Here is a 26,660-nt window from a genome sequence, read left to right on the forward strand (position 1 = left end):
TTAGCAGACAACACTCCCATAGAATAATAAGATAAATGAATGAAACTCCGCTAAACTTTTCTTCTACCATCGTTAATCAATGATAAAGCCTTTACATAGGCATACAATGTCACGCCCCGATAAAGCCGAAACACAAGATGTAACAAAGTTTGGTCTCATAACACATGGTACAAGAGTTTAAACTATTATTTCATTCATTAATTTAAACAAGTACATCTTGATCGGGCTCTTGGCCACTTTTACAACATAAACGTAACAAAACACTAAGTCTTCAAATCTTCCAGAATAACATCTTAAACAAGGACGAATCTACTTACTAGTTTTCATGACTTGAAAAAATGGTTTTAAACAAAACGGTTAACTACTAGAGTTGGTGTGTTAACAGGTTTAAATAAGCGTAAGTAAAAACAGGTGAAATACACTTTTTTTTTTGCAAATTATGTAGTATTGATAAACCCACGATCCAAAGATGCAACACTCCTATAATAATGGTAAGATAAAAGAATGAGACTTTGCTAAACATTTCTTCTACCTTCATTACTCAGTGATAAAACCCCTAAATAGGCATACAAAGCATACAAAGATGCAAAATATAAACTGATGCAGCTAACTATATTAGGAGAGCACGGATCTATGCACTTACCCACCAACATAATAAACTAACCACTAAATTAAAAACAAATCCATTAAAACAAGTTGATAATAGTAGAGGTGGTTGATTATCTAGTTGTGCTCACAGCGGGTTGACCATATAAATCGACCCGACTTACGTAATGGGCATGTATCAGCAAGTTACGTCTACAATGAGTTTTGTGAAGAACAAAAATCAACTGTCATTGATAGAATAATTCATTTACGAGTAAAGATTATCTTGCTCTACATATGATTAGAGGTCATTATCGACTGAGGAACTTGATGTTGGATGGCGTGCTTAGATTGGTTACATGTTTTTATTGTGTGGTTAATTATGATAAGCACGTTTGTTATAACTTCGTGTGACATTAAACCAAAAGGTGTTAAAAACTAAAAACTGATAAACTAATAATGTTGTTTGTAGTCTTCACCTTTTTTCTCGTTTAGTTAACACACCTGGCAAAACTAAGCTAGGCTGTAAATTAAGAACAGATACAAACAATCACACACATGTCTGAACGAACTAGTGCGACTCTTTTCTTACTAATCAAACTCACGAACGAAAACTTACAAAGAAACAAAGGCATCGACTAGGGTTATATAGGAATACCCGTCCTTAACCCATATGGAAACTACTAAACTTATTTGACTCCAATTTAAATACTAAAGCCCTATGGTATACATTAACGCCCTTGGCGTTAAAGATGATTTGCAAAGGTTGACAAGTGGGACACCACTCCTTTCATTGGTTAAGGAGTGTTAAAGGCAAGCCGATAAGATCCTCTACACTCACACACAATAATCTAAGAATTGCTTTTAAATTATATTAAGTGGGGTTAAGCAGAGTTAAACAATTTCCTTTAAGTGAGATAGAGTAAAAACGGTAAAGTGGGTGATGTGATGTCTATATAAAGTTAAAGCGTATGAATGCATACCCCGTGGCCTAACAATTAAATTTAAAACAAACCAATATAAAGTTATAGATAAACTCTAGTGTTTATAATCATTAATACCGAGGGCCCCTTCAAGACTTCAAAGTAAACAACAAAGTCAAATAGTTTGAATCATTCATCGCAAACGGACCTAGTGAAATTACTTTCCTAAACACCAATGTTGACTTACTATATACTAAAACTTTAAAATCTAATAAAAGTATACTTTCATTATGAATATATTTAAAGTGATTTAGCAACTTAAATATATAAAATAATTAATGTTTCACTTTTCAAAGGTGTTTTCTTGTTGCATTTGACACGGCATTCTCGGGTTTAAAATATAAGGAAAAGAAATGATAAGATTGGATAGGGGAAGAAAGAAAAATAAATTATATACTTAAATTGTATTCTCGAGTTAAAAAAAAGAAGAAAAAAAAAAGAAAGTACTAATTACATTCTTGAGTTAGATAGAAAGGAAAAGATAGGGAAAAAATTGTAATTTTACAATTATGTCCTCATTCTTGAGTTAGATAGTAAAGAAATGATAGGGTAAATTAATAATATTGTACATGCTTATAAATCATGTTCACGCTTATTACATGCAATAAGCTTATTTGAAGAAAGAAAATCAAAAACAGGTTGACCGGGGTGCCCTAACCGACTGTACCAAAAATCCGGTGCCTTGGAAACGAAAAACGCGGAAGCATTGTTGGTGAAAGGGTAGAGATGGCCCGTGCTATCATGCCTCTCAAGAATCTTCCCATTCATGAAGTCCTTCACAGAAAAGCCAAACGGGTCAAATTCAACAGATGTCCAATTATCAATATTAAACTGACGTACAGATACGAGGTTTTTAATTATGTCAGGGGTATATAGGATATTTTTAAGTTCGAGAGGTTTGGTTTGGGAGGGTAGGGTAGTGTTACCAGATCCAATAACTGGGATTAGCTGACCATTTCCGACTCTTATAGTATTAATTACATTAATAGCACATGGGTTAGTAATTTTACCTGGATCACCCGTAATGTGAGAGGAGGCACCCGTGTCCATGTGCCAAGGGTCATCATGAGCATCATTATTCATGTTCAACGCTGAGAATGCATCACGAAGATCAGTCGGATGCAACGCATTATAATCTGTCACATGAGCTTGCGGTATTGAGCCGGGAAAATAGGGTGAGTTTATCTGCTGCTCGGGTTTGAATGTTGAAGAGGAGGGTGTGCTTTGGGTTGGTGCTGCCCACAAATTTTGATGAACCCAACCAGGTTGGGTTGGGAAGGGGCACGGTGGTGGTGGTGGGGTGTTATACCAGTTTGGCCATGGGGCCGAATTATTAGGCCAAGTGGTGGGCTGAGAAGCCGGTGGCCATTGGGCCGGGGTACTAGGTCTGGAGTATTGAGTTTGGTTCCTCGAGTTATTGTTGTAATGATAGTTTGGGCCGCGTTTTGAGTGTCACCTCTTGACATGTTACGAGTTCTGGAATCATCTGGATGTCTAGGATTTGGACCTGGGTGTTGGTTACGACCCGAACCTCCTCTAGAGTTGAACCGGTGAGTGTTTTGGTTTGGGTAAGTGGATGGTGTGTCAACAGCAGCAGCAATACCCGGAGCAGATTGGTCGCGGGCCACTTTACAGCGATGGTCTGAATCAAGCATGCTACACGCTCTTTCCCATGTCGGCATGGCTTAATTAATGTAAGAGCCGGTGGCATCATATTCAATGGGTAAACCATTAACAAGCTGAATTACCATTCTTTCATCACTCATAGGTATCCCGACATCAGCCAATTGATTTCCGACATCTCTGATTCTTTGACAGTAGGCCTCTATAGATGGGAAATTTTGAAGCCTTAGATTTGAGAACTCAGTTTCTAGAACGGCAGCCCTAGGACCCTTGTTATTGAGAAAGATATCTTGAAGGCGATTCCAGGCTTGGTGAGCAGTGGACTCGTCTTGAAGGATACATCCAAGTATTTCATCAGAAACAGTAGCATAGATCCATTGGAGAACAATGGAATCAATTTTGATCCATGTGTCATAAGATGGATCTGTCTTTGCTGGGGCGTCAGTACCATCGATGTGGTTTAGACATTCATACCCATGAGCATGTAGTTTAAACAGTTTAACCCAAGCAGAATATGTTACCTTAGAGTTATCCAGGGTGCGAACACGAGACTGGATATTAGTGACGGTGTAGACCGGGTGTAGAGCACCGGTTTTGTCTGACGACGTGTTAGCATCAGTCATGATGAGCGTAAAAAGGTGGTAGAATATAGAAGACAGCTGGGGAGTGGTGGCGGCTACTGGAGCAGCGGAAAAAGTAGGTTGAACGGCTGGGGTTTTGTGGCTAATGATACCATGTAATGGACTGAATTGTGCCCCGTTCTCATTCCAAACCCTTGAATATATATTTACATTACAAGATAAATAAGGAAATATAATCCTATACAATCTTCTATTTTAAACTAAATATTATACAAATAATATTCAATGATATACACTAAGAGATACTTGTCTTGCGTCAAAGAAAGTGACTACTATACCATTAATGGCTTGCTTCCTACAGTATTCATTTCTAATGTTTCTTTTGTATTACTGTCTTCTTTATTATACATACCTTAACACACAAAATGAATGCATAGAACCAAAGTTATCATCTTGAAAACTTTTGTTTCATGCTTGTCTACTTGTACCAGGATGATAACCCTTCCATATAGTATATAAGACTGATATAACAATTAATGATCCTGCCCCAACTCCCATCCCATAGAATATGGACTGCCAATCATTTCCGTTTTCAGTTTCTTGGGAATTTGCTATTTTTTCAGTTGAACTAGAGCAGTTTCTGCTCAACGGAAACCCACACAATCCCGTGTTTCCTAAATAGGAATTATTTTCAAAAGTCTGAAGTTGGTTGCCTGTTGGGATGCTTCCTCTTAATTGATTGTATGACAAATTTAAGGTAGAAAGAAATGTAAGATTTGCGAGTGAATATGGGATCCTTCCTGTTAAGTTGTTCCATGACATATCTAATGATCCTAACTGACTCAAATTTCCAATAGATGACGGGATGGAGCCTGTGAACTCGTTATGTGATACATTGAGAACATACAATGCTTTGAGTCGGCCAACCGTGCTTGGTATTTCCCCTGAAAAGTGATTCTTTGAGATATCAATGGATGTGAACACCGTCAAGATTTTCACTAATTCCAACTCTAGTCCTTTGGCTGTGACTGTAACTGTATCTTGATAGTAGATACCGGTAAGCCCTAACACTTTGAAGGCAATGTGCTTCTTAGTTGGTGGATGTCCGTTCTCATCGCTCATCATGGCACCCCATTGCAAGAAACAGTTTTTTGGGACGACCCCACTTAATTTATTGAAAGCTATATCAAGAATCTGAAGCTTTGACCAATTACTTTGTTGGTTTTGATTGCAACCCACAGATCCATGGAGCTTGTTGGATCTCAGAACAAGGACACGCAAGTTAGTATTGTTACCCAAAGAACATGGATACGTGTCGTTTATGTTGTTTTTTCCGAGGTTTAACACCTCTAGCATCTTGCAGTTGACTAATGATTCTGGAATCTTCCCTTCTATACCATTTCCATGCAGATCTAGAGTGTTCAAACCACAGCTTCTAGAAAAATTATCCTTGATTTGACCACTCAGACTATTGTTTCCCAGGTTTAGTACACCAAGACTGCTACTTGATTCAATCAAACAATTTGGTATGCTTCCGTTTAACCTGTTGTTTGACAAATCAAGAACCCTTAGGTAGGAAGCATTGCATATGCTTTTGGGGATCACTCCAGTGAGTAAACTGTTAGAAACCGAGAAGTAACATGCTCGGGTGAGATTTCTTCCAATGCTTTCTGGGAGTGAGGAGTTGAAAAGATTGTTTGAATAGTCGATGATTGTGGCAGATTGTGGCGGAATTGGAATCACCCCACTGAGATGATTGGAATGTAAGTCAAGTACATTAAGTCTGGGAAAATTATAGGGCTCTTCGAGACCGGTTAAGCGGTTATCAGAAAGGTTCATATAAGAAAGACTTCCATTTCCAGCTTTCCATATCCATGTTGGTATCTTTCCTTCAATCATGTTGCTTGAAAGATCAAGAGTTTGCAATCTTGTTTGGTTACTTAAATTAGGAAACTTATGAAGTTTGCAAGAAGCCAACTTTAAAGTTGAGAACTTGGGGAGGCGAGAAACAAGATTGATATCATCATTTATTATAATCGACAAATTATTGAACGAAAGATCAAGAGTTCTTAGGTTTTTCAAACGATCTTGAAGTTCTATGGTTCTTATGGTCCCATTTAGTTTATTTGATGATAATAAAAGAACACTAAGCTTTGCAAGTTCAATGAAAGATCTCGGAATTTCTCCTTCCAGTTTGTTACTACTCAAATCAAGTGTATCCACTGAGGATACTGCAGGATTAGTGAAGTTAGCAAGTAAACCATCAAAATTATTATTGGAAAGCTTTATTTGTTGCACTTTTTGCAAGGAGAACAAAGATGAAGGTATAGGTCCATTAAAGTCATTAAACCCTAAATCCACAAAAACAAGATTATGAAGACCTTGAAAGCGAGCTGAAGGAATGATACCCGATAAACGGTTCCATGACAAATCAACATGGGCAAGATTCTTGCAGTTTTGAAATGATGGAAATTGCCCAATAAACTTGTTTGAAGACAAATCTAGGTACACCAATTGGGTGAGGTTTTCCATGGATTCAGGTATATTCCCACTGAAATTACTTCCCATAAGATCAATTATTGATAAATCTTTCAGATTTCCAATAGATTCTGGTACTCCACCTGAAAAGTTTGTGTGGCTGAGCACTAATCTTTGAAGCGATCCGTTGGTAGGAAAATCTGGTAAAGAACCTTTAAGATTTATGTTAGTTGTTAAATCAAGAATCTTTAAACTCTGCAACTGGAGGACCTTTTCAGGAAATGTTCCAATCAAGTTACATGAACCGAGATTCACAACTGTCAGATTCTTGAAATTGGCAAAGAAATACGGAACTGAAGAACTTAAGTTGTTGAGAGTCAAATGAATTACAGAAAGTGACTCTAGTTTCTCAAGGGAATTATCTAAAGGGCCTGAGAGTTGACAGTTTGACAAGCTTAAAACTTCTAAATCAGGTAAAGATGAGGACAAACTCTGGCACCAATCAATTTTTTGTGATGAAATATTCACACTATCTAGATAAAGACATCTTAACTTTGTGAGGCTTTGAACAAGCATGTTTAGATTCGGGTTTTCAAGTTTTAATGAACGAATTCCGTATGAGAAAAATGAAGAAAGATCAAGAACTTCTAGACTTCTGAGCTGTGATAATTCTATAGGAATCTGACCCGAAAAACCTGAATTAGATAAGTTTAAATACGATAAACTTGCTAAGCTGCCAAATCTTGAAGGAATCTGTATGGAATTGAAGTTATTCCCAGCAAGAATCACACTTTGAAGATTCGTTAAATTGTAAAGAACGCTTGAGTCATCGATTCCAGCTGATATCGCTTCGTTGCTTAAATCTAGACCGATAATCTGTCCGCTTTGGCTGCAAGTGACACCTTCCCAATTGCAACAATCTGTAGCATTCAGGTCCCAAAATACCAGTTTTGTTGAAACTAAAGGATGGAACTGTAGAGTGTTCTTCAACTGTATCAAGATCGATTGCTGGTCGTTTTGACATTGGCCAGAAACCAAAAGCGCATCAACCCCGAAAAGGATTAAACAAAAGGGTAGAAAATAAATCTGAACGCAGGGTTGGATTTTCATTATGAACTGAGCTTATGAAATTAAAACCTTAGCAATTGTAAAATTCAAAATGTTTATATTTTCTACTAAGTATGACTAGTAAGTCAACATTGATGCTTGGCCAAGTAGTTTCACTAGGTCATGTGCAATAACTGATTTGAAATATTGACTTTGCCGTTTACTTTGAAGTCTTGAAGTTGACCGGGCCGGTACCTTTCATTACAGCCTAGCTTAGCTTTTATTGTGATTTGAAGTCTTGAAGTTGGCCTGTTGTACCTGTTAAACCCATGGGAATTGCCTACTTACCTTCATATTTTTTTAAATTAAATTTGAAGATTTTGATGCATGCAACATGTTTGTCTTTATGCCTCATGAAAACCAATTACTGATTCATTTATAAATCTTTAGTGATTCTAGATTCACTCATGTTATGTTCTTGAATTTAAAGAAGGTAAAACTCATAGTTGCTGGGTTATTAACTTTTTACACAACCACTTGTTCATTACATTTTGGAGTCGTATGGTTTCACAAAGATTAGATTAGATAGGAATTATGCATTTAAGCAGGAGACTTGTGTATCTATAAACCTGAATCTTATTGATCCAAATCATTAATATGACTGCTTATATCGATACGCCTGGCAAACGGGTTGGGTCAGGAGCCGATCCAAAAAAGGTTATTCTGATTCAGGTCAAAATGGGTTCAGGTCAGAACGGTTGATTTAAAAAATTGGCATAATTAAAAATCATAGCTCACAAAATGTCTGGGCCTTGATATGTTTACTTTAAATACTAGTATGCACCTGCTAATTATTTATAAAATGCATCGATATTATTAATAAACATATTACTTTAAATTGTTTCGGTATTTGGTACGTTACAGAGATGATAAGCTTAAAAGGAATAACTTATAATAAAAAGAAACGAAACATAAGACCTTACAATTTGAAAATAAGTTACTTGCAATCAATGAGACAGTTGATTCAAAAAAAAAAAAAAGCAGTCTCGAAACAGTTATTCGTTTATTAGTGCATTTAATCTTAGAAATGATGCCATTAATTTAATTACTTATATTTACGGGAATTCACGTACAGGAACAGGATGATGGATCAAGAGATGGTTTGTTCATGGGCTACTAATGGGTCATCATCATAAACCCCCGTAAAAGAGGCGTATATATAACAGGAGGGGTGTCACACACCACGGAAGAGCAGCCCTTAAATCAAGAAAATTCAATTCGCACCCAAAAAAGCATTGGGCTTGATGGTATTCTTGATATATGAAAAGATAGAACAGAACATGAAAGTACTCTCTAATTCTATGGAAGAATTGTTTCCAATTTCTCGCCACGCCCCCTGCCACGTCCTCGATCAAAGTATTCACCATTACGAGGCTGTTAAGAGTACTCTCCCAATTTGTTTGAGAAGAAGAACGAGCAAGAAGTGTGATTGCTTCTGTAGGAGACGACATCTGATGAGCTTTTGGCTTCAGTATGGCCCCTAAGACACATTTCTAACCAAAAACCTCAATATTCGTCATAAAAGCCCTTAACCTTAATCCTACGTCTTCAAGAATTCATATCCTCAACCATGTCCTCGGAAAAGTGCAGGCCTAGCAAATCATGTCTAATCCTCTCATTCCAGGTCAATTTAAGTCAACCTCTACCCCCCCCCCCCCCCCAACCCTCTATATTAATGTTTTCTATGGATCTAACATGAGCCGTCATATGTGTTCTCTTCACATGTTCAAACCATCTGAATCTCCCATTTCTTATCTAACCTGATATGTTTAATCTCTCACAAAAAACATCATTTCTTATTCGGTCTAACCTTGTGTGCTGGCACATCCAACTTAGCATTCTCATCTCTGCTACTTCCAGTTTACACGCGTGTGACTTCTTGATGGCCCAGTAGTTGTCTGTTCCATATAGCATCACATGTCTAACTGCAACCCTATAAAATTTGCCCTTTAAATTAGTTGGGAATCTCGTGTCGCATAAAACTCATGTTGCTGCTCTCCATCTACACCATCCTACCAAGATGCGGTGGGCTACGTCACTATCTATTTCTCTATTGCTCTTGACAAACGATCCTAAATACTTGACTTCGTTACATGCAGAAACACTTGACCTTCAATGGTGATCTAGACCTCCTCATCGCCATTACCCCACCAAAGTCATAGTGGAGATACTCGGTCTTAGAGCGATTAATCCTTAAAACCTTTTCTCTTTAAAGCTACTCGCCACTCCTCTAGCCCATATTCATATCTTGTTTTCTCTCAACCACTAACACAATATCATCGGCAAACATCTTGCACCACGGGACTTTCCTGAATCGACTTTGACAACTTGACCAAGACTACTGCAAAAAAAAAAACAGACTCAACGCTAACCCTGATGAATACCTCCACGAGGATTTAAATTAGTATCCCCCACAGGCGCAAGGGTGCTTGTTATAGTGTTGGCATACATATCCTAATCATCTCTATATATTTCCACGGGACCCCTCTGCCCTCAAGGCCGGCTATCCCAAAGCAGTCGACGTGACACGCTGCCGGACGCCTTTTCCAGGTCAATGAACACCATATATAGATCATGCTTCTTCACCCTATACTTTTCTATCAGTCTTCTTAGGAGGTGTATTGCCTTTGTAGTGGACCACCCAAGCGTGAAACCAAATTGGTTCACCCTAACATGAGTTTCTCGTCTAATTCTAACATCAATAATTGTTTCCCATAGCTTCATAGTATGGCTTAGTAGCCTAATTCCACCAAATAAACAAAAATGTAACAAATCAACTAATATAACCAAACGAAGCAGAGATTGGCGGTGATTTCAAACCATGAAACAGATTTGACGATGATTTACCTGTTGAAGATTGTGATTCTGAGAATGGAGGGTAATGAATGTGGTATCAAACCAAAATAAAGATTGAATGAGAGGCATCACAAATTATGGCTAAACATCTTTGCATAAGCAAAGCCTGATAAGATCAAGCGCGAGATTGATGAAATTCAAAATTAGGATTTTTGGGTCGGGCTCTTAGTCCGCGCATGAAACAAAATGGATCACACATAAAAAAGGCTGATAAAAATTGGAATACGTAGGCAAATTAGATGCCATATTTATTGTATTTAGGATATGATGTGAACTTTTCATTTATGATAGTGTGTTTTGTAATTGGATTTCTTAATCTAAGTTGCCTCCTTTGCTAATTCAAATTTTGCAATATATTCAGACTCTATAGTGGAATGTGCAACTCACTCTACCCAAAACTCGTCCACTTCACCATTAAGTGTGAAAACGCATCTCGTCAATGATCGGTAATCATCTTGATCTCTCTAGGAGCTAGCATCAGCATAACACGCATTTATAGTGAGCTCTACTTCCACTCACACATAAATTAAGAGCATATAACTAGTCATTTGCAGGTACATCATGATGTTCTTAACTTTTGTCCAATGCCTTCACCAGGGTATATATGCTCGTCATGATCAAAGCATAGGCGACGTCAGGCCTAGTGCATAACATGGCATGCATGATTGAGCTTATTGCAGAAAGCATATGGAACTCTTTGACTTATTAATCGCTCCATCTCTTTCAAGAAATTGAGACAGACTTAAAAACATCCCATATGTCATTAATAAGAATTCATGTTTGTAATCTTGCAATGATAAGCGTTTGGTGGGTGTCATGGATCAATGTTCTTGAATCCCTACGAATCTTTTATCCTATGTAGATTGAGATTGAATGATTTGCTGTATTTTGGACTCACTAGAGGAGTAGCTCCAACTTCTAACAATTGGGGTGTGGAGACTTGTAACTATTTCTAGCATTTGTTTTTACTTAATTGCCGGGGGACGCTAATAAAAACTCACGCGTGTATGCACATTTGTTTTTACTTATTTGACATGTCACATTGACACGTCTAGTTGGGCCTATCATTGCAGGGTCGGCTCAAGCTTTTTGAGACCCAAAACAACTGATAAACTCATGGCCCTCTTCGTAAAAAAAAACATGATTTCGATCCTATGATTAATATATCATCTGTGTATATGCATATATGCTGGTCACAAATCCCACAACCAACAATCTCAAATTGCAAAATTATCTAAATAAGTTTCTTTTCTTTTTCTTCTTTTTATTTTAGAGATTTTTACATGTATCTTCTCCTTAAACTTCTAAATTACATATTTCCCCAATGATCAAATTGTAATTACATATTTTCCTCTTCTATCATCCAATTACCTTTTTTTTTTTTGCCCCTTTTCAATTTGCAATACCCTAGTGAAAACCAAGCGCCGTTCTTTTTCATTCACGATTGAAAGCAACGAATAGAGTAGCAGCAACAACGAGCAATGTCTGGCGTTCAATCTCAGCAAAGTCCGACATTTGTGGCCTTTAGGTATGTTTTTGTTAATTGTTAACATACTTGTTTGTATTCTCCTTTAGACAATTACTTGGAATATATATTTCATTATTCATACACATAGTGAAATTAATTCTACATTAGTTAATCTGTAACTTGGAGCACAAACAAAAATACATGCTTATCAGAATTTTTAATTATTCGAGCATTTAACATATATGTTTCTCTGCATGTATCTGTTATTGTCAATTTTCTCATGATTAAGAAGTATATGGTCATTTTTATTTAGTTTATTTTTATTTCGTTTTTATACTCTTGTGAGTGTTAAAACATATTTTAATATTCTTGTTGGTTAATAATGGCAGGAAGTAGTACTATAAGAACCAATAAAGAAATTCAACTGATGGGGCCTTCTTGTTACAAACATGCTACTAGTTTTTATTGTCCATTCTCTTTTACTTTAATTTTAAGTGTTTACTTTGTTTCGGTTCACTATATTAGTTACTATTGAGTTGCCATTCCTAACGATTTAACGGGTTTAATGGTACATATTGGCTATAGGTTTCGGGACAGAATGGGTTACGAATTCTAAGCAAATTAGTTACGGGTTAACATGCTACATTTCAGAACGGATCAAAACTGGTTCGGTTTGGGTGGGTTATAGGTTCTGAGCAAAATAACTACTTTCATATTGTTTGCTCGTGTGATATCTATTAAGTTGTATTTTCTTAATGTCATGTAATGTTATATGTTACGCTAGATGGATGAATTCCCAATCAACGGGTTGCAAAATTGGAAAAGGAAGTGGGATTATGGATCACAAGGGAGCGGGATTTGAAATCAAACTACAGAGAGGAGAATAATATTTGGTAACCCTTAGCAAATATTATTTTTTGCAACACCATTTGCTAGGGTGGTCTAAAACAGCCTCTAAAGCCCCATTTCACCGACCCGATCGAAACTCGTTTTTGTACTAGTGTAATATCAGTTTCATTTTGTGTTGCAACACAACTAAGGGTGTTCGGTACAATAATTGTATGATTCATATAGGGATGATGTAAACATTTAACATTTTTTTTAGTTTTGTTCTCTTAATCTAGCGCATGCATGTTACTTTGTAGTTTTGTCAGAGTAATATTTTTTTATCAAATATTATGTGATCAAATGTTCATATGGGACCGTGTTAAAAATATTTAACCTATAAAACTATGTTAAAAATACTTTTATTTGCTAATGATTAAAAAAATTGACCTCAATTGAATTTATTAGCTTCGATATGTTCATCTTAACACCGACTCGGCTTGAGTTTAAATTGAGAAGATATGTAATTGATGATTTTAGAAAGGGGATAGATATAAATAGTTCTTCAATTAGTTCATTAAGGGTAAAATAGTTATTTAATTGGTTAATTTTAATGAAATTGAGAGATATGTGATATATGGGGTTAAGGATAGGATATATGTAATTGATTTTTAAAAGTTGTGTAAATATGTGACGAGAAAACTTAAAAAGACGATACATGTAAATGTTTTTTTTATGATGGCTTTAAAGAAGTGGCGGAAACTATTGCTTTATTTCACTCCTCTTTAAGCCATCCTACATCATTACATGGCTATCAAAATTCTATTCATTAACTTTGACAAGTTTTTCTATACAAGCCACCTGGACATAAATATTGAGCTCGAATAACTCAAATAATATTCGGCAAGCTTGACTAAAGGCATTGAAGTACTTGAAAACGTTTTATTTGAACTTTCTTTTTCTTGACAAAACAAGTGGAGACGAAAATAAATATTAAAACCTTAATATTACCTAAAAAAATGAAACATAATAAAATCGTGCGTATTTTTTTATGCATTCCCTTTCTGTTTGTTATTATTTGTCCTGATTTGATTTCGAGTATCAAATTTCGTGTTCTGTAAAACTAACGGTGCTGCTTTTCTTTTTAATTTTTTGAAGACCCTTATTTAATCCTTAATTTAACCACAGATTTATTCTCGGAATTATTAAGTAATATTTATTAAAGTAGAAACTCGATAAATTAATACTCGATTATTTAATAAACTCTCTAAGATAATATTTTTTGCCGGTCCCGACTCGGGGATAGAGTGCTAAATTAATAATTCGCTAAAATTATAAGATAATACATTTTTGATAATTTATTTAGACCCCATATAAAATATAAATTAATAATTCCTTATATATAGCATATTACATGAATGATTTATGAAGGTTTCTTGAAAAATGACTTAATTGTCTTTTGTTTTTTGTTGAAATCAATTTCCCCTTGAATCTCGTCTCTAATTTTCCTTAGCATGGTAAGAACTTCTGGTGTTGTTTTCTCATAGCTCAACAAAAAATTGTTCAATGTGATTGCCGCTTTAATAGCTTCGTTTCGCGAAGGGGGCTCCATTGTAGAACTTTCATCATCTTCTTCATCGATATCATCTTTATTAATTCCAATAACGCTTTCAATAATTTCTTCATCAGTCAACAACTGTGCAACTACATTTTCTTTTGGGTGAGTCAGAACATTCTACTATAAATTAATAAAATATTAATTAATATATAAATTAATAATTATTAATTTATTGATTAATTAATAACTCTTTTAATTAATAAATTTTGGTGGTCCCAAGTGTATTATTTTATAGAGTTTCTGCTGTATTGAAAACCGGAATAATATATTCAGTATAAACAGAAGCAGATCCTTTTAATTCCAAAAGGTCAAAATACGCGCATAATAATAATAATAATAATAATAATAATAATAACTGTAGTTTACGTTTCAAATCATATAATAAAAAAACAGTCCACGCTTCTATACACCTGAAATATAAGACCAATTCTTTTGAAGAACACAAGATTGCCACTAACTCAGTTTTACTATATTAAATATTAAATTGTTTCAAATACAAGTATATAGATACATAAAATCAATGATAAACATCAAAGGTCTAATGATTATCATATTAAGCGAACCGATGCGCTCAACAAACTAAAGACCATCAATAACAAACTAACTATTTGTGAACTTAGTCGGGATATTTAGTCATCTCTACACAAACGCAAATATTATTATCACGTTGGAGTTTTGTCGCAAAGAGACCACCCTCTGTATGACTAGGCTATTCGGTGTTGCTGTGTGTAGGAATTACCCGACAATACTTTTTTTTTCAACCCGTAAACCTTATTCACACAAAACCACCAAACACAACAGCCCCTCCAAACCGAAGGGGCAAAACTCTTAACCACATCATATGGAACTGACACCAATTAGACCAAAGGTAGAGTTACGCCTCGATCTATTTTAAACCACAAGAACCCTAAGGACTTCATATCACCGATAATGTATTCAATCTTGACACTTTTTCCATCATGAATCTTCTCATTAATACTTGACTATTTGTTATCAGAGCTGAAGGATATCTTTTGGAATAGTCATCTAAATATCCATATCCCTTGGCATTGAATTTTCACATTTTTTCCTAAAGAAAAGTATCTATAATAAAGAGAACATATCAAGAATAGTGTAGTCAACTCAAAGACTTGGTAAACAAAACAGGTATATGTCAACACTCAACCACACCCAATAAATACGCTGCAAAAACCTGGGACTTTTGTATTCTATCTCTATGTTCTCTGGTCCTAATTATCAACCGCAAAAACACTTCATACAAGATTTCCAATGAACACCCACCTCTGTTTTCACATTTTCTTCATACCCTTTTACCTAATCTTGATACCAGTTTATGGTATATGTCAAAACGACCAGCAATCGATCTTGATACAGTTGAAGAACACTCTGCAGTTCGATACTTCAGATTCAACAAAACTGGTATTTTGGGACCCGAATGCTACTGATTGTTGCAATTGGGAAGGTGTCACTTGCAGCCAAAGCGGTCAGATTATTGGTCTAGATATAAGTAATGAAATGATATCAGCTGGAATTGACGATTCCAGCGTTCTTTTCGATTTAAAAAATCTTGAAAGTGTGAATCTTGCTGCGAATAAATTCAATTTCACACAGATTCCTTCAAGATTTGGCAGTTTAGAAAGTTTATCGTATTTAAATCTATCGAATTCAGGTTTTTCAGGTCAGATTCCTGGAGAACTATCGCAACTCAATAGTCTAGAAGTTCTTGATCTTTCTTCATTTTTCTCATACGGAATTCGTTCATTAAAACTTGAAAACCCGAATCTAAACATGCTTGTTCAAAGCCTCACAAAGTTAAGATGTCTTTATCTAGATAGTGTGAATATTTCATCACAAAAAATTGATTGGTGCCAGAGTTTGTCCTCATCTTTACCTGATTTAGAAGTTTTAAGCTTGTCAAACTGTCAACTCTCAGGCCCTTTAGATAATTCCCTTGAGAAACTAGAGTCACTTTCTGTAATTCATTTGACTCTCAACAACTTAAGTTCTTCAGTTCCGTATTTCTTTGCCAATTTCAAGAATCTGACAGTTGTGAATCTCGGTTCATGTAACTTGATTGGAACATTTCCTGAAAAGGTCCTCCAGTTGCAGAGTTTAAAGATTCTTGATTTAGCAACTAACATAAATCTTAAAGGTTCTTTACCAGATTTTCCTACCAACGGATCGCTTCAAAGATTAGTGCTCAGCCACACAAACTTTTCAGGTGGAGTACCAGAATCTATTGGAAATCTGAAAGATTTATCAATAATTGATCTTATGGGAAGTAATTTCAGTGGGAATATACCTGAATCCATGGAAAACCTCACCCAATTGGTGTACCTAGATTTGTCTTCAAACAAGTTTATTGGGCAATTTCCATCATTTCAAAACTGCAAGAATCTTGCCCATGTTGATTTGTCATGGAACCGTTTATCGGGTATCATTCCTTCAGCTCGCTTTCAAGGTCTTCATAATCTTGTTTTTGTGGATTTAGGGTTTAATGACTTTAATGGACCTATACCTTCATCTTTGTTCTCCTTGCAAAAAGTGCAACAAATAAAGCTTTCCAATAATAATTTTGATGGTTTACTTGCTAACTTCACTAATCCTGCGGTATCCTCAGTGGATACACTTGATTTGAGTAGTAACAAACTGGAAGGAGAAATTCCGAGATCTTTCATTGAACTTGGAAAGCTTAGTGTTCTTTTATTATCATCAAATAAACTAAATGGGACCATAAGAACCATAGAACTTCAAGATCGTTTGAAAAACCTAAGAACTCTTGATCTTTCGTTCAATAATTTGTCGATTATAATAAATGATGATATCAATCTTGTTTCTCGCCTCCCCAAGTTCTCAACTTTAAAGTTGGCTTCTTGCAAACTTCATAAGTTTCCTAATTTAAGTAACCAAACAAGATTGCAAACTCTTGATCTTTCAAGCAACATGATTGAAGGAAAGATACCAACATGGATATGGAAAGCTGGAAATGGAAATCTTTCTTATATGAACCTTTCTGATAACCGCTTAACCGGTCTCGAAGAGCCCTATAATTTTCCCAGACTTAATGTACTTGACTTACATTCCAATCATCTCAGTGGGGTGATTCCAATTCCGCCACAATCTGCCACAATCATCGACTATTCAAACAATCTTTTCAACTCCTCACTCCCAGAAAGCATTGGAAGAAATCTCACCCGAGCATATTACTTCTCGGTTTCTAACAGTTTACTCACTGGAGTGATCCCCAAAAGCATATGCAATGCTTCCTACCTAAGGGTTCTTGATTTGTCAAACAACAGGTTAAACGGAAGCATACCAAATTGTTTGATTGAATCAAGTAGCAGTCTTGGTGTACTAAACCTGGGAAACAATAGTCTGAGTGGTCAAATCAAGGATAATTTTTCTAGAAGCTGTGGTTTGAACACTCTAGATCTGCATGGAAATGGTATAGAAGGGAAGATTCCAGAATCATTAGTCAACTGCAAGATGCTAGAGGTGTTAAACCTCGGAAAAAACAACATAAACGACACGTATCCATGTTCTTTGGGTAACAATACTAACTTGCGTGTCCTTGTTCTGAGATCCAACAAGCTCCATGGATCTGTGGGTTGCAATCAAAACCAACAAAGTAATTGGTCAAAGCTTCAGATTCTTGATATAGCTTTCAATAAATTAAGTGGGGTCGTCCCAAAAAACTGTTTCTTGCAATGGGGTGCCATGATGAGCGATGAGAACGGAGATCCACAAACTAAGAAGCACATTGCCTTCAAAGTGTTAGGGCTTACCGGTATCTACTATCAAGATACAGTTACAGTCACAGCCAAAGGACTAGAGTTGGAATTAGTGAAAATCTTGACGGTGTTCACATCCATTGATATCTCAAAGAATCACTTTTCAGGGGAAATACCAAGCACGGTTGGCCGACTCAAAGCATTGTATGTTCTCAATGTATCACATAACGAGTTCACAGGCTCCATCCCGTCATCTATTGGAAATTTGAGTCAGTTAGGATCATTAGATATGTCATGGAACAACTTAACAGGAAGGATCCCATATTCACTCGCAAATCTTACATTTCTTTCTACCTTAAATTTGTCATACAATCAATTAAGAGGAAGCATCCCAACAGGCAACCAACTTCAGACTTTTGAAAATAATTCCTATTTAGGAAACACGGGATTGTGTGGTTTACCATTGAGCAGAACCTGCTCTGGTTCAAACATTCCTGGAGCAGAAAATGCGCCAGAAGATCAAAAATCAAAGAGTAAATATGACTGGCAGTTCATATTCACCGGGGTGGGATTTGGGTCAGGTGCAGCCATTGTTTTAGGAACTCTTGTGCTGTCCAAGAAATGGAGACACTTTTGGGATAAGTACACTAATGAACTCGTAAACCTGATATGTTTGCCTCTCGATATCCATTATGCGCCATGTGGTTTATTTGAAGAAGATGAAGATGATGAAAAACAAATTCTAGACAGCGATGAAAGCTCAGACGAAAGCGAATTTGAATCAGAAGTCGATCAGTCAAAAGGAAGGTACTGCGTGTTCTGTACCAAACTTGATTACTATAGAAAGAAAGCCATTCATGATACGAAATGCACATGTTTTGATCAAAGTAAACCATTATCTACTTTTTCATCGATCCGTTCATCAGAAGCAGACTCTCATTCACCAAACCGTGAGTTTTAATATTTAAATTTATTGTTTAGATTTCTCAATGTATATATATATATGTGAAATCTTGAAGCAAGAAAATGAGGAATCATAGTAAAACTGGAGATGCGATTTTTTTTTATCTTTTCTAATCAAATATTTGAAGGTGAGTTTGTTCAAAGTAATCAGCTTTACATGATGTAACATCTTTATTTATGATTCTTGAGTTAAATTTAACTTAATATTACAAAAAAAACAACTGTTAGCTTCATTCAGGAATTTCATCGAACAGTTGGTGGGCAACCATGAGAAACACTCATACAACGGGGTTCGATTTCAATAAAACCACATTCCACCACTATTGAAATTCGATTAGAAAGCATGTATATGTATCATGTATGTATGCGTACCAGAAACGATAAGATCATCACTGTGGCATTTGCGACTTCCAGCCCAAATTGAAATCAGGCGCCAAGATCAAATTACTTTTGAGAGACATTTACGGCCCTTCAGTTTTCATTTTTTTTCTCTAAAGGGTCATATATATATACCTTGGGTTGTCGAATGTTCGGTGGGAAGTATATTTATGCTCGTTCGTTTAATAAATGAACAAACACGAACAAGGAAATTCGTTCGATTAACTAAATCAACGAACGGAGATTGTGTTCATGTTCGATAAGGTATTTGTTAAAGTCCATTTATGCTCGTTAATGTTTGTTTATGTATGCTCATTAAAGGTTTGTATATTTTTCTAATGACTTTTCTAATCTTATTATATAGATTTAAGAAAAATTATTAACTATAAAATAAAATTATATATAAGTATTATGTAAATTAGCATATGAAAATGAATGTTAGAAAAAAAAACACAAGGTATCCTGTCCAAACCATTGTCACTATTATTATCGGTTAGTCAAATCAAATAAGACATTGTTTGTGTTCATTGTGTTCGTGAATCGTTAACGAACAAGATATTTTGTTCGGTTAGGCGCTCGTGAACCGTTCGTTTGTCCGATAAAAGCTTAATGGACTAACATGAGTAATGCCTTGTTCGGTTGAATTCGCTTAGTTTAAAGCCCAGTATATATCCTTACAAAACTAAAAATGTTATAATATTTTCCTTACAAAGTAATTAAAATATTATATATACATAGTTCACTGAAAAATGTAATATATTATCATATTATCTTAAATCTATATAATAAGATTTTTCATATGAACATTTTTAACTTTAAATATTTTGCTTATTCAATTTTAGGTAACATTTTTTTACTCCTTTCGAACTTCATAAATAGTTTTCTTAAAATATTAAATTTAACTTTATTGTTCTCTTTAGTTTTCTCAAAATATTATATATACTTTATAGAGGAAAGATGACTAAGTTTCAAATACATCATATAAGATTGGATAAATATTTCACTTATAACAAATACCAAGGAAAACGCAAGTAAGAAAATAGTCAATACCCCTTAGTTTTTCATAGAAGCGATCATTTAATGTTATTTACTTGGTTCGATTAGATGTGAAACGGTTTACTTTGTAGATATCTATTGCGATGAACCTTCGAAGGGTTTGCGATTCTAAAGAAGTGACGATAGATTATTTAGTTGTTGTTAAAGATGAGAGAAAGTTGATCAAAATCAAAACCAAAAACTTCGGTATATGAAATTAATCCTTATATTATTTTCCTTGCTGGAGCAGAAATCTTGATCAATTTTATCAAGAAAGAATCTTCAAATCCAAAGAATTCAAATAATAGCCTGAACTTGGTTTTTAAATGTTCTAGGGGCTCTTAGTTACTAGATGCGTGTATTCATATAGTATTTACTACAATCTGCAATTTTAATTTTAATTAGCTCTCAAAATATATATAATAAAAATACATGGAACTTAATTTATTAATAACCACTATTATAGCATAAAAAGTCACGAAACTTTAATCCACACATAAAATTTGCCAAAAGCAACCCAAAGCACAAAACCAGCCAAAATCTATAAATTCAATGATACACTTTATGTGCACGAAGTGCCGGCTCTATTGCCTCACGCCACATGCTTCTTAAGCATTATGGTTGCAACCTTAAACACGCTTTTTAAAACCAAGATCAACATAATTTTATGGTAATTAAAACATGAATTAGCCTTAAAGACACCGTTACAATGCATTAAACCGTGAAAGAAAGGGTAGTGAAACGCAGATAAAAAAATAGCAACAGAATATTTGAAAGTTGTAAGAGAAAAACAAAGAATGAAATAATAAAAAAACTAAATAATAATATAAAAGAATTTAAAAAATAAATAGAAAGTGCAATGTGTGCCGTGGAAACAATGTAAGGAACTTAAAAATAATTTGCAGTGTCAAATGAAACCATTAAGACAATGATAGTCGTTGGTTTATTGTTTGGCTTGTTGCCTTGATTTTAAAAAGAAAGCATGTTTAACACACTTGTATGAACATTGTATCTAGTCACACCAACATTGCATCATCATTGTCCATCTGCTCAAAACCAAACAGTAAATAATTTTTTTCAATAACTATAAAAATTTCATCCCAACCCATAAGCACCACCGGCTCGACGCAATTTTGGGCACCAAAACAGTTTTAGTCCTACCCAAAACCGGCTAGCAGCTTAACTCCAATGCTATCAGGTTTGCTTTTGGCATGTTTTTTGTTTCAATCCGGGTTCAACCCGGTATTATCCTCTACTTAGCAGTCTACAAGTAACAAGTACATGTTAAAAAGTTCTTTTTAAACAAACTAAACAAAAACTCCATACAAAGCAAACTACAAAGTAACAAGTCAACCAAATAACATTCCATAATAACTTCTCAGAATCTTCAAAACTCACCGTCTTCTCACCACATTATTCTTCTCCAACTTCACCAGCTGCTCAAGTGACACAAGCGACCATCGATCTTCAACTTGGGCAAACACCTTTTGATTAAGCGAATCTATAATAATACTAATATTCCCAAACCCATAAACTTGATGCCCGTCTTGCATTCGCCCAGGTTTCGGTTTAAACAACACATTATTTTCCTGCGCATGGACCTCAATAACCTCTTTCAGGCTTAAATCAACACCGCCATCATCCACCACCTTTGCCGCCTGTGCCGCCACCGGAAACCGCCGTTGTTCACGTGCCCTCAAGTAGCCAATATTCTCTCTCAAGCCCGGTTGAACCACATCCAACCCTTCAGCTGCCTGGTTCATCATATCCAGACCCGTGTGTAACCGGGCCCGTATATGCTCATTAGATGCCAGCTCAGCGGGTATAAGATTTCTCCAACCCATAAACCAGTTATACACCTCTTGAAAATCGGGTTTTGAACATAGCCATTGGTATAAAACCTCCTGCCATTTGTTAAAAAAGATATCCATAATATGGAGCATGTGATGAACCGGAATGGCGTTGACCCAAGTCAACACCCAGTAAAACGGGTCAAGCTTTTGGTCAGCCGGGTTGACTTGAAACTCGTGCATAACAGCCACCAGTTTGGGAATAATAAACCGAACCATTATCTGTTCCCAGCTTACCGGATCAAAAACCGGCTTCCACGGTGATAAAATCGTGTAAGCCGACACGTCACTCGGGTGCCAAACATGAAGAACGCTTTCCAACCGGTTTCGTATAGTCGGATAAAACGTATCGAGTTTTTGCCCTAATAATGGTAGCCACGGATGAACCCATTTATGTATGGCGATTTGTTCGCGAGTAGGGTCCCACGAGTTCACCGCAGCCGACAGTTTAGGCATAACTATATTATCCAGTATTGTTTGCAGCGCCTGATGCGGCATTAACTGTTCCCACGAATCAAGAAACTTTAACAATGGTTCCGGGTCCCGCGCTTGCCACGTGTTCGTGCTCGATATTCTTACTGCCGGAAAAACGACTTCCATAAAAAGCTGAGTGTATGGCGAGTCGAATATCTCGTCTCCTTGTAACAGATCTTTCCAAACTGATACCACATTTAAATGGCCTTCTGGGTTGGTTAACGGGTCCCACCCTTGAAACTCTCTAAAGAACAAAGGTAAAGCATAAGAGCATGCGATTGTTGATAAGCTAGCGAGTTTGTACTCGTCAGGAAACCGTTTTTGTAAATTACCAACCGATTTAGCGAGTAAGTCTAAAGTCAACGTGCCCGCTTGACTCTCAAGACCTAACCATTCCACCACCTCAACAATCTCTTCCATGTTATCGAGTTGTTTCTTTTGTCGGTTAGCATCAGCTTTCAACTGTTCTTTTTCTTTTTGCAACGTGACAACTGTCTCGCGTTCAATTCTTAAATTGCGGTCAATTTTTTGAATATCCAGCTCAGCTAGATCAACAATTAGCCTCACATTATGTTGGAGTTCGGGCATCGGGACATCATTCTCCCGTGATTTCTCTTCAGCATTCAGATTCTCCAAATTTGACAACACTCGAACTTGCGGGCCCCGCATATCAAACACTTTCTGCACCACATCCAACCCCTGTTCTTGTTTCTTAATCAGCAATTCCTCCGCGGTTACATAATCTTTCTTCTTCTTCTTTAACCGACCTTGCTTTAACCACATCTTCTCTTTTGGTTGACTTTCAGAAATAGGCTGAGGTAAACCCTTATTCTGATCTAGTGATTCTTGTAATATAGGCACATTAGCCGCTTCTTTGTATTCGTTGTACCCCATTCCCATATTCTTGGGGCGTAATTTCGCTTCAATCGGAGCAACAATACCTTGGGCGTTTTTCCCAAGCCCGCCTCCTTTATACCCCATTTTTTCAAGTAGCTTAGCCCCGATCCCTTTCGTGTGGTTCTCAAAACCACCAATATTGCCACCACTTTTCGGTTCTCGCTTTTCCGACCGCGCCCAAGATGAACTCTCGTTTACTTTTGCTATACTCATCTCCTCACGCCTTTGACGCACCCGCTCTTTGAACTGCTTCCCAAATGCAGTAGGAAGAAAGTCTTCACTTGTGTCATTGGCTTCTTCTTTAGCACTGCTGGCATTCTTTGACCCGAAACCAAGCCCGAGACCAGAATGGGCCGAACCCGAGGCACCGAAACCCAAACCAGGCATGCCCCCATCGACTTGATCATCCTTCTCATTGTTTTCTTTGGAGTTTTGGTTGATTTCTTCAGTTGGCATCACAACGCCTTTAGATACAAAATTTAACGGCTTGGAATAATCTTGTGTTTTAGAAAAGTCTTTCTTTCGTTTATTCTTGCAGGACCCACCTTCCGAATCACTGTCGCTGTAATCAAAAACACCGTACAGCGCGTCATCTTTGGTTTGGTGGCGTTTCTTTTCTTTGCGTTTCCCGTAATAAAATTCCCCATCGATCCATTTACCGTCTTCATAATCATTCTCCATCCCAAATCGCTCCATTTCTTGGTCTTCATCCATGGTTACTCGATAAACAAACCTGCAATATAATCAAATAACTAACGTTAAAATTCAATAGTTCAGAATTTAGTGATCTTGTTCAAAGATTAATTGAATTTTAACATCAAATAATTAATGTTTCTTAGGGCAAGACACGTATACAATACTTAAAAGCATGGTTGCAGGGTGGGCAGTGCCTAGCGACTTCTGCAACCATGCTTAAAAGTTAAAAATAAATCTAGGATCTAGGGGAGTTTAATTTGGGTGGAACTGGAACCGGTAACCGAATAAAACAATATTAATAATTTTTAGGTCAGTTGCTGAATTACAAGCAGTGAGGTATCCGCCCAAACTAATTACGAAACCCTATACTCCAAATTGAATACATAATAAACCCTCGCGTGAAACATATATGAGATAAGTAAAATAAAGCGTATAATTAGAAATTACAGAAGCAACGGATATCATACCCTAATGAACAAGAGCAGATGATGTTGATCCGAAGAAATCAGCCCTAGGTTGGGTTTGGTTAATAAACCAAAGTTGTATTATAATCTGATTATATTGACCGACTTTTATTTTTATCGTTTTTATTTTATTTGATTTTTTTTATCGAATGTGAAAAACCTAAAGGGGTAACTTTGTTACCACCACTAAATTATTAGTTAAGGAGATTAAAGAGAGATCGTAACATACTTTAAAACATAATAAAGATTACCTTATGTCTTGCATTTACCCAAGGGCGGATTCAGTGTTTAGTCAGGGAGAGCGTTGGCACCCACTTAAATCTATAGTTTCAGTTAGTTTTGTTAGGGGTAGGTTATTTTGGCTTTATGCACACCCTCAGATCAGGTAATGAAATACTTATCCCAATATTGTTAGTTTTGTTTCTTAAGATTTTGAATTTTTGCACCAGGTGCGTCGTGTGCAGGGCCTCGTTGACAAACTAGACGATCTTAGAGCAAAGAATTCTAACCCAACGGCCAGCAATGGAGTCTCTTTCCATTCCAACACCATTTCATTCCCATTCCCTCCTTCAATTCTAATCCTGTACGGACTTTCTCCTTCCTTCACCATTTCCATTGCTTCATTCCAGCTTTCCATGCTCATTCTTTCACCTTTTAACCCAAAACCCTTTTCAAAATTCATCTCAAAAACCGAGTTTTCTCGTTGTCGTTCGTCCCACTTTCCAAACCAAGATTTTGATGACACACAAGGTGCAAGAAAAAGGGTCTCCATAGCTATTCTTGCTTCATTGAGATAACTAGGAATGCCCCATTCCATTGATTCATATAAAGCTTTGTTGTATGCCAAATTCATGTTAAAAAATGACGAAAAGTTTGAATGATATTTCGTTCTTTCGACTTCTAAACCACCTCCAAACGTTATGATCCCTTGGTGTTTTGTTAAAAAGTTTCTTGCTAGTTTTATAAAGTCTATAACTTGAGTTGTCTTTCTTGTTCTCATATGTAGAAGGCCAATCATACAATTAAACACCACAAATTGATTAAATTCACTCTCTATATTTCTTTCATCCATCTTTTTCAACATTTGTGACATGCCCATCTCTTGTACCTTCAAATCTAGACCTACACTGCTTGCAAAGTTACAAAGATGCCACCTTATTTTATCAAAATTAGAATCTTGATCTTGATCAAGTTTGATGCTTGTGATGATCAAAGATTTCGTGATTCTCGCCATGGCTTCTATAACCGGAGGCCATTGAATCCCTTCACATATGTCAAAGTCGATTATGTGAACCGAGTCCACATGGGCCGGGACAGCTTCAATGATGGCTGAACTCGTGGTGAAATGAGCGAACCGTGAGTAAGGAAAGATGTCATAGAAGGCTCTAAATGCTAGATTGAAGTTTGTTAAAGATTCTTGAAAAAGATATGTTTTTTCTTGATTTTCAGACCCGAACAAGCTGAGGGCTATGCGTTCGAGTGGTGATCCATTCGGGCTCGCCTTTTCACTTATGCATTTCACAATCACTTTAGCAAGTTCATGTTGTTCCATTTCAATGGCTTCTGCATAAGCCATGAGTAGATTCTTGATTCCTGCTTGGGAATCAAGTTCCGTAGACTCTTCTTGTACATAACCACCACCTAGATCATCATCATCATCGCATAACCATCTACATACATCATCAAGCCCCTCCATATCAACATGATCGCGAGTGACTGATGAAAGCGGTGAGTTTTCAGGAGTGGTGGTGAGTGTAGAAAACACTTCATGGTCATAAGTTTGATAAACTTTCATTTTTGGATTGTATTGGTGAAGTAGAAGCTTATAACACCATGATTATATCATTGTGATCAATGATGATTTCAAAGTTATGATCAGAGAGAGCTGTGTGGGGTTGAGTTGCATATATGATGAGTTTGGGTGTTTCTTGACTTGTTTATACATCTTGATTATTGATTGAAAAATGTCAAAACATAAAGTTAAAAGTGGCGTTACAAAACTGGAATTTAAAGCAAGTTAGTCATTTTCGGGCTTCCGTCACATTTGG

The 26,660-nt window shown here is 36.3% G+C and overlaps 4 protein-coding genes across 4 annotated transcripts; 1 reads left to right on the forward strand and 3 right to left on the reverse strand.

The window, feature by feature from the left end:
* Positions 1–4,240: 4,240 nt before the first annotated feature.
* On the reverse strand, positions 4,241–7,418 carry LOC143635736 (receptor-like protein 7). The gene has a single exon (XM_077103491.1). The coding sequence runs from the start codon at positions 7,358–7,360 to the stop codon at positions 4,241–4,243; it is 3,120 nt and encodes a 1,039-aa protein (XP_076959606.1). The 5' UTR covers positions 7,361–7,418.
* Positions 7,419–15,393: 7,975 nt separating this feature from the next.
* LOC143635737 (receptor-like protein 7) lies at positions 15,394–18,821 on the forward strand. Its single transcript, XM_077103492.1, has one exon. It carries the CDS (start codon positions 15,394–15,396, stop codon positions 18,814–18,816), a length of 3,423 nt encoding a protein of 1,140 aa, XP_076959607.1. The 3' UTR covers positions 18,817–18,821.
* Positions 18,822–21,604: 2,783 nt separating this feature from the next.
* LOC143635738 (septin and tuftelin-interacting protein 1 homolog 1-like) lies at positions 21,605–24,218 on the reverse strand. Its single transcript, XM_077103493.1, has one exon. The coding sequence runs from the start codon at positions 24,164–24,166 to the stop codon at positions 21,626–21,628; it is 2,541 nt and encodes an 846-aa protein (XP_076959608.1). The 5' UTR covers positions 24,167–24,218; the 3' UTR covers positions 21,605–21,625.
* Positions 24,219–25,036: 818 nt separating this feature from the next.
* On the reverse strand, positions 25,037–26,476 carry LOC143635761 (protein NODULATION SIGNALING PATHWAY 2-like). The gene has a single exon (XM_077103513.1). It carries the CDS (start codon positions 26,405–26,407, stop codon positions 25,037–25,039), a length of 1,371 nt encoding a protein of 456 aa, XP_076959628.1. The 5' UTR covers positions 26,408–26,476.
* Positions 26,477–26,660: the final 184 nt, after the last annotated feature.

The sequence above is a fragment of the Bidens hawaiensis genome, unplaced genomic scaffold (genome assembly GCF_021521415.1).
Source record: "Bidens hawaiensis isolate Kalapana, Puna unplaced genomic scaffold, B.hawaiensis_p1.1 tig00007678_1, whole genome shotgun sequence".
NCBI lineage: Eukaryota > Viridiplantae > Streptophyta > Magnoliopsida > Asterales > Asteraceae > Bidens > Bidens hawaiensis.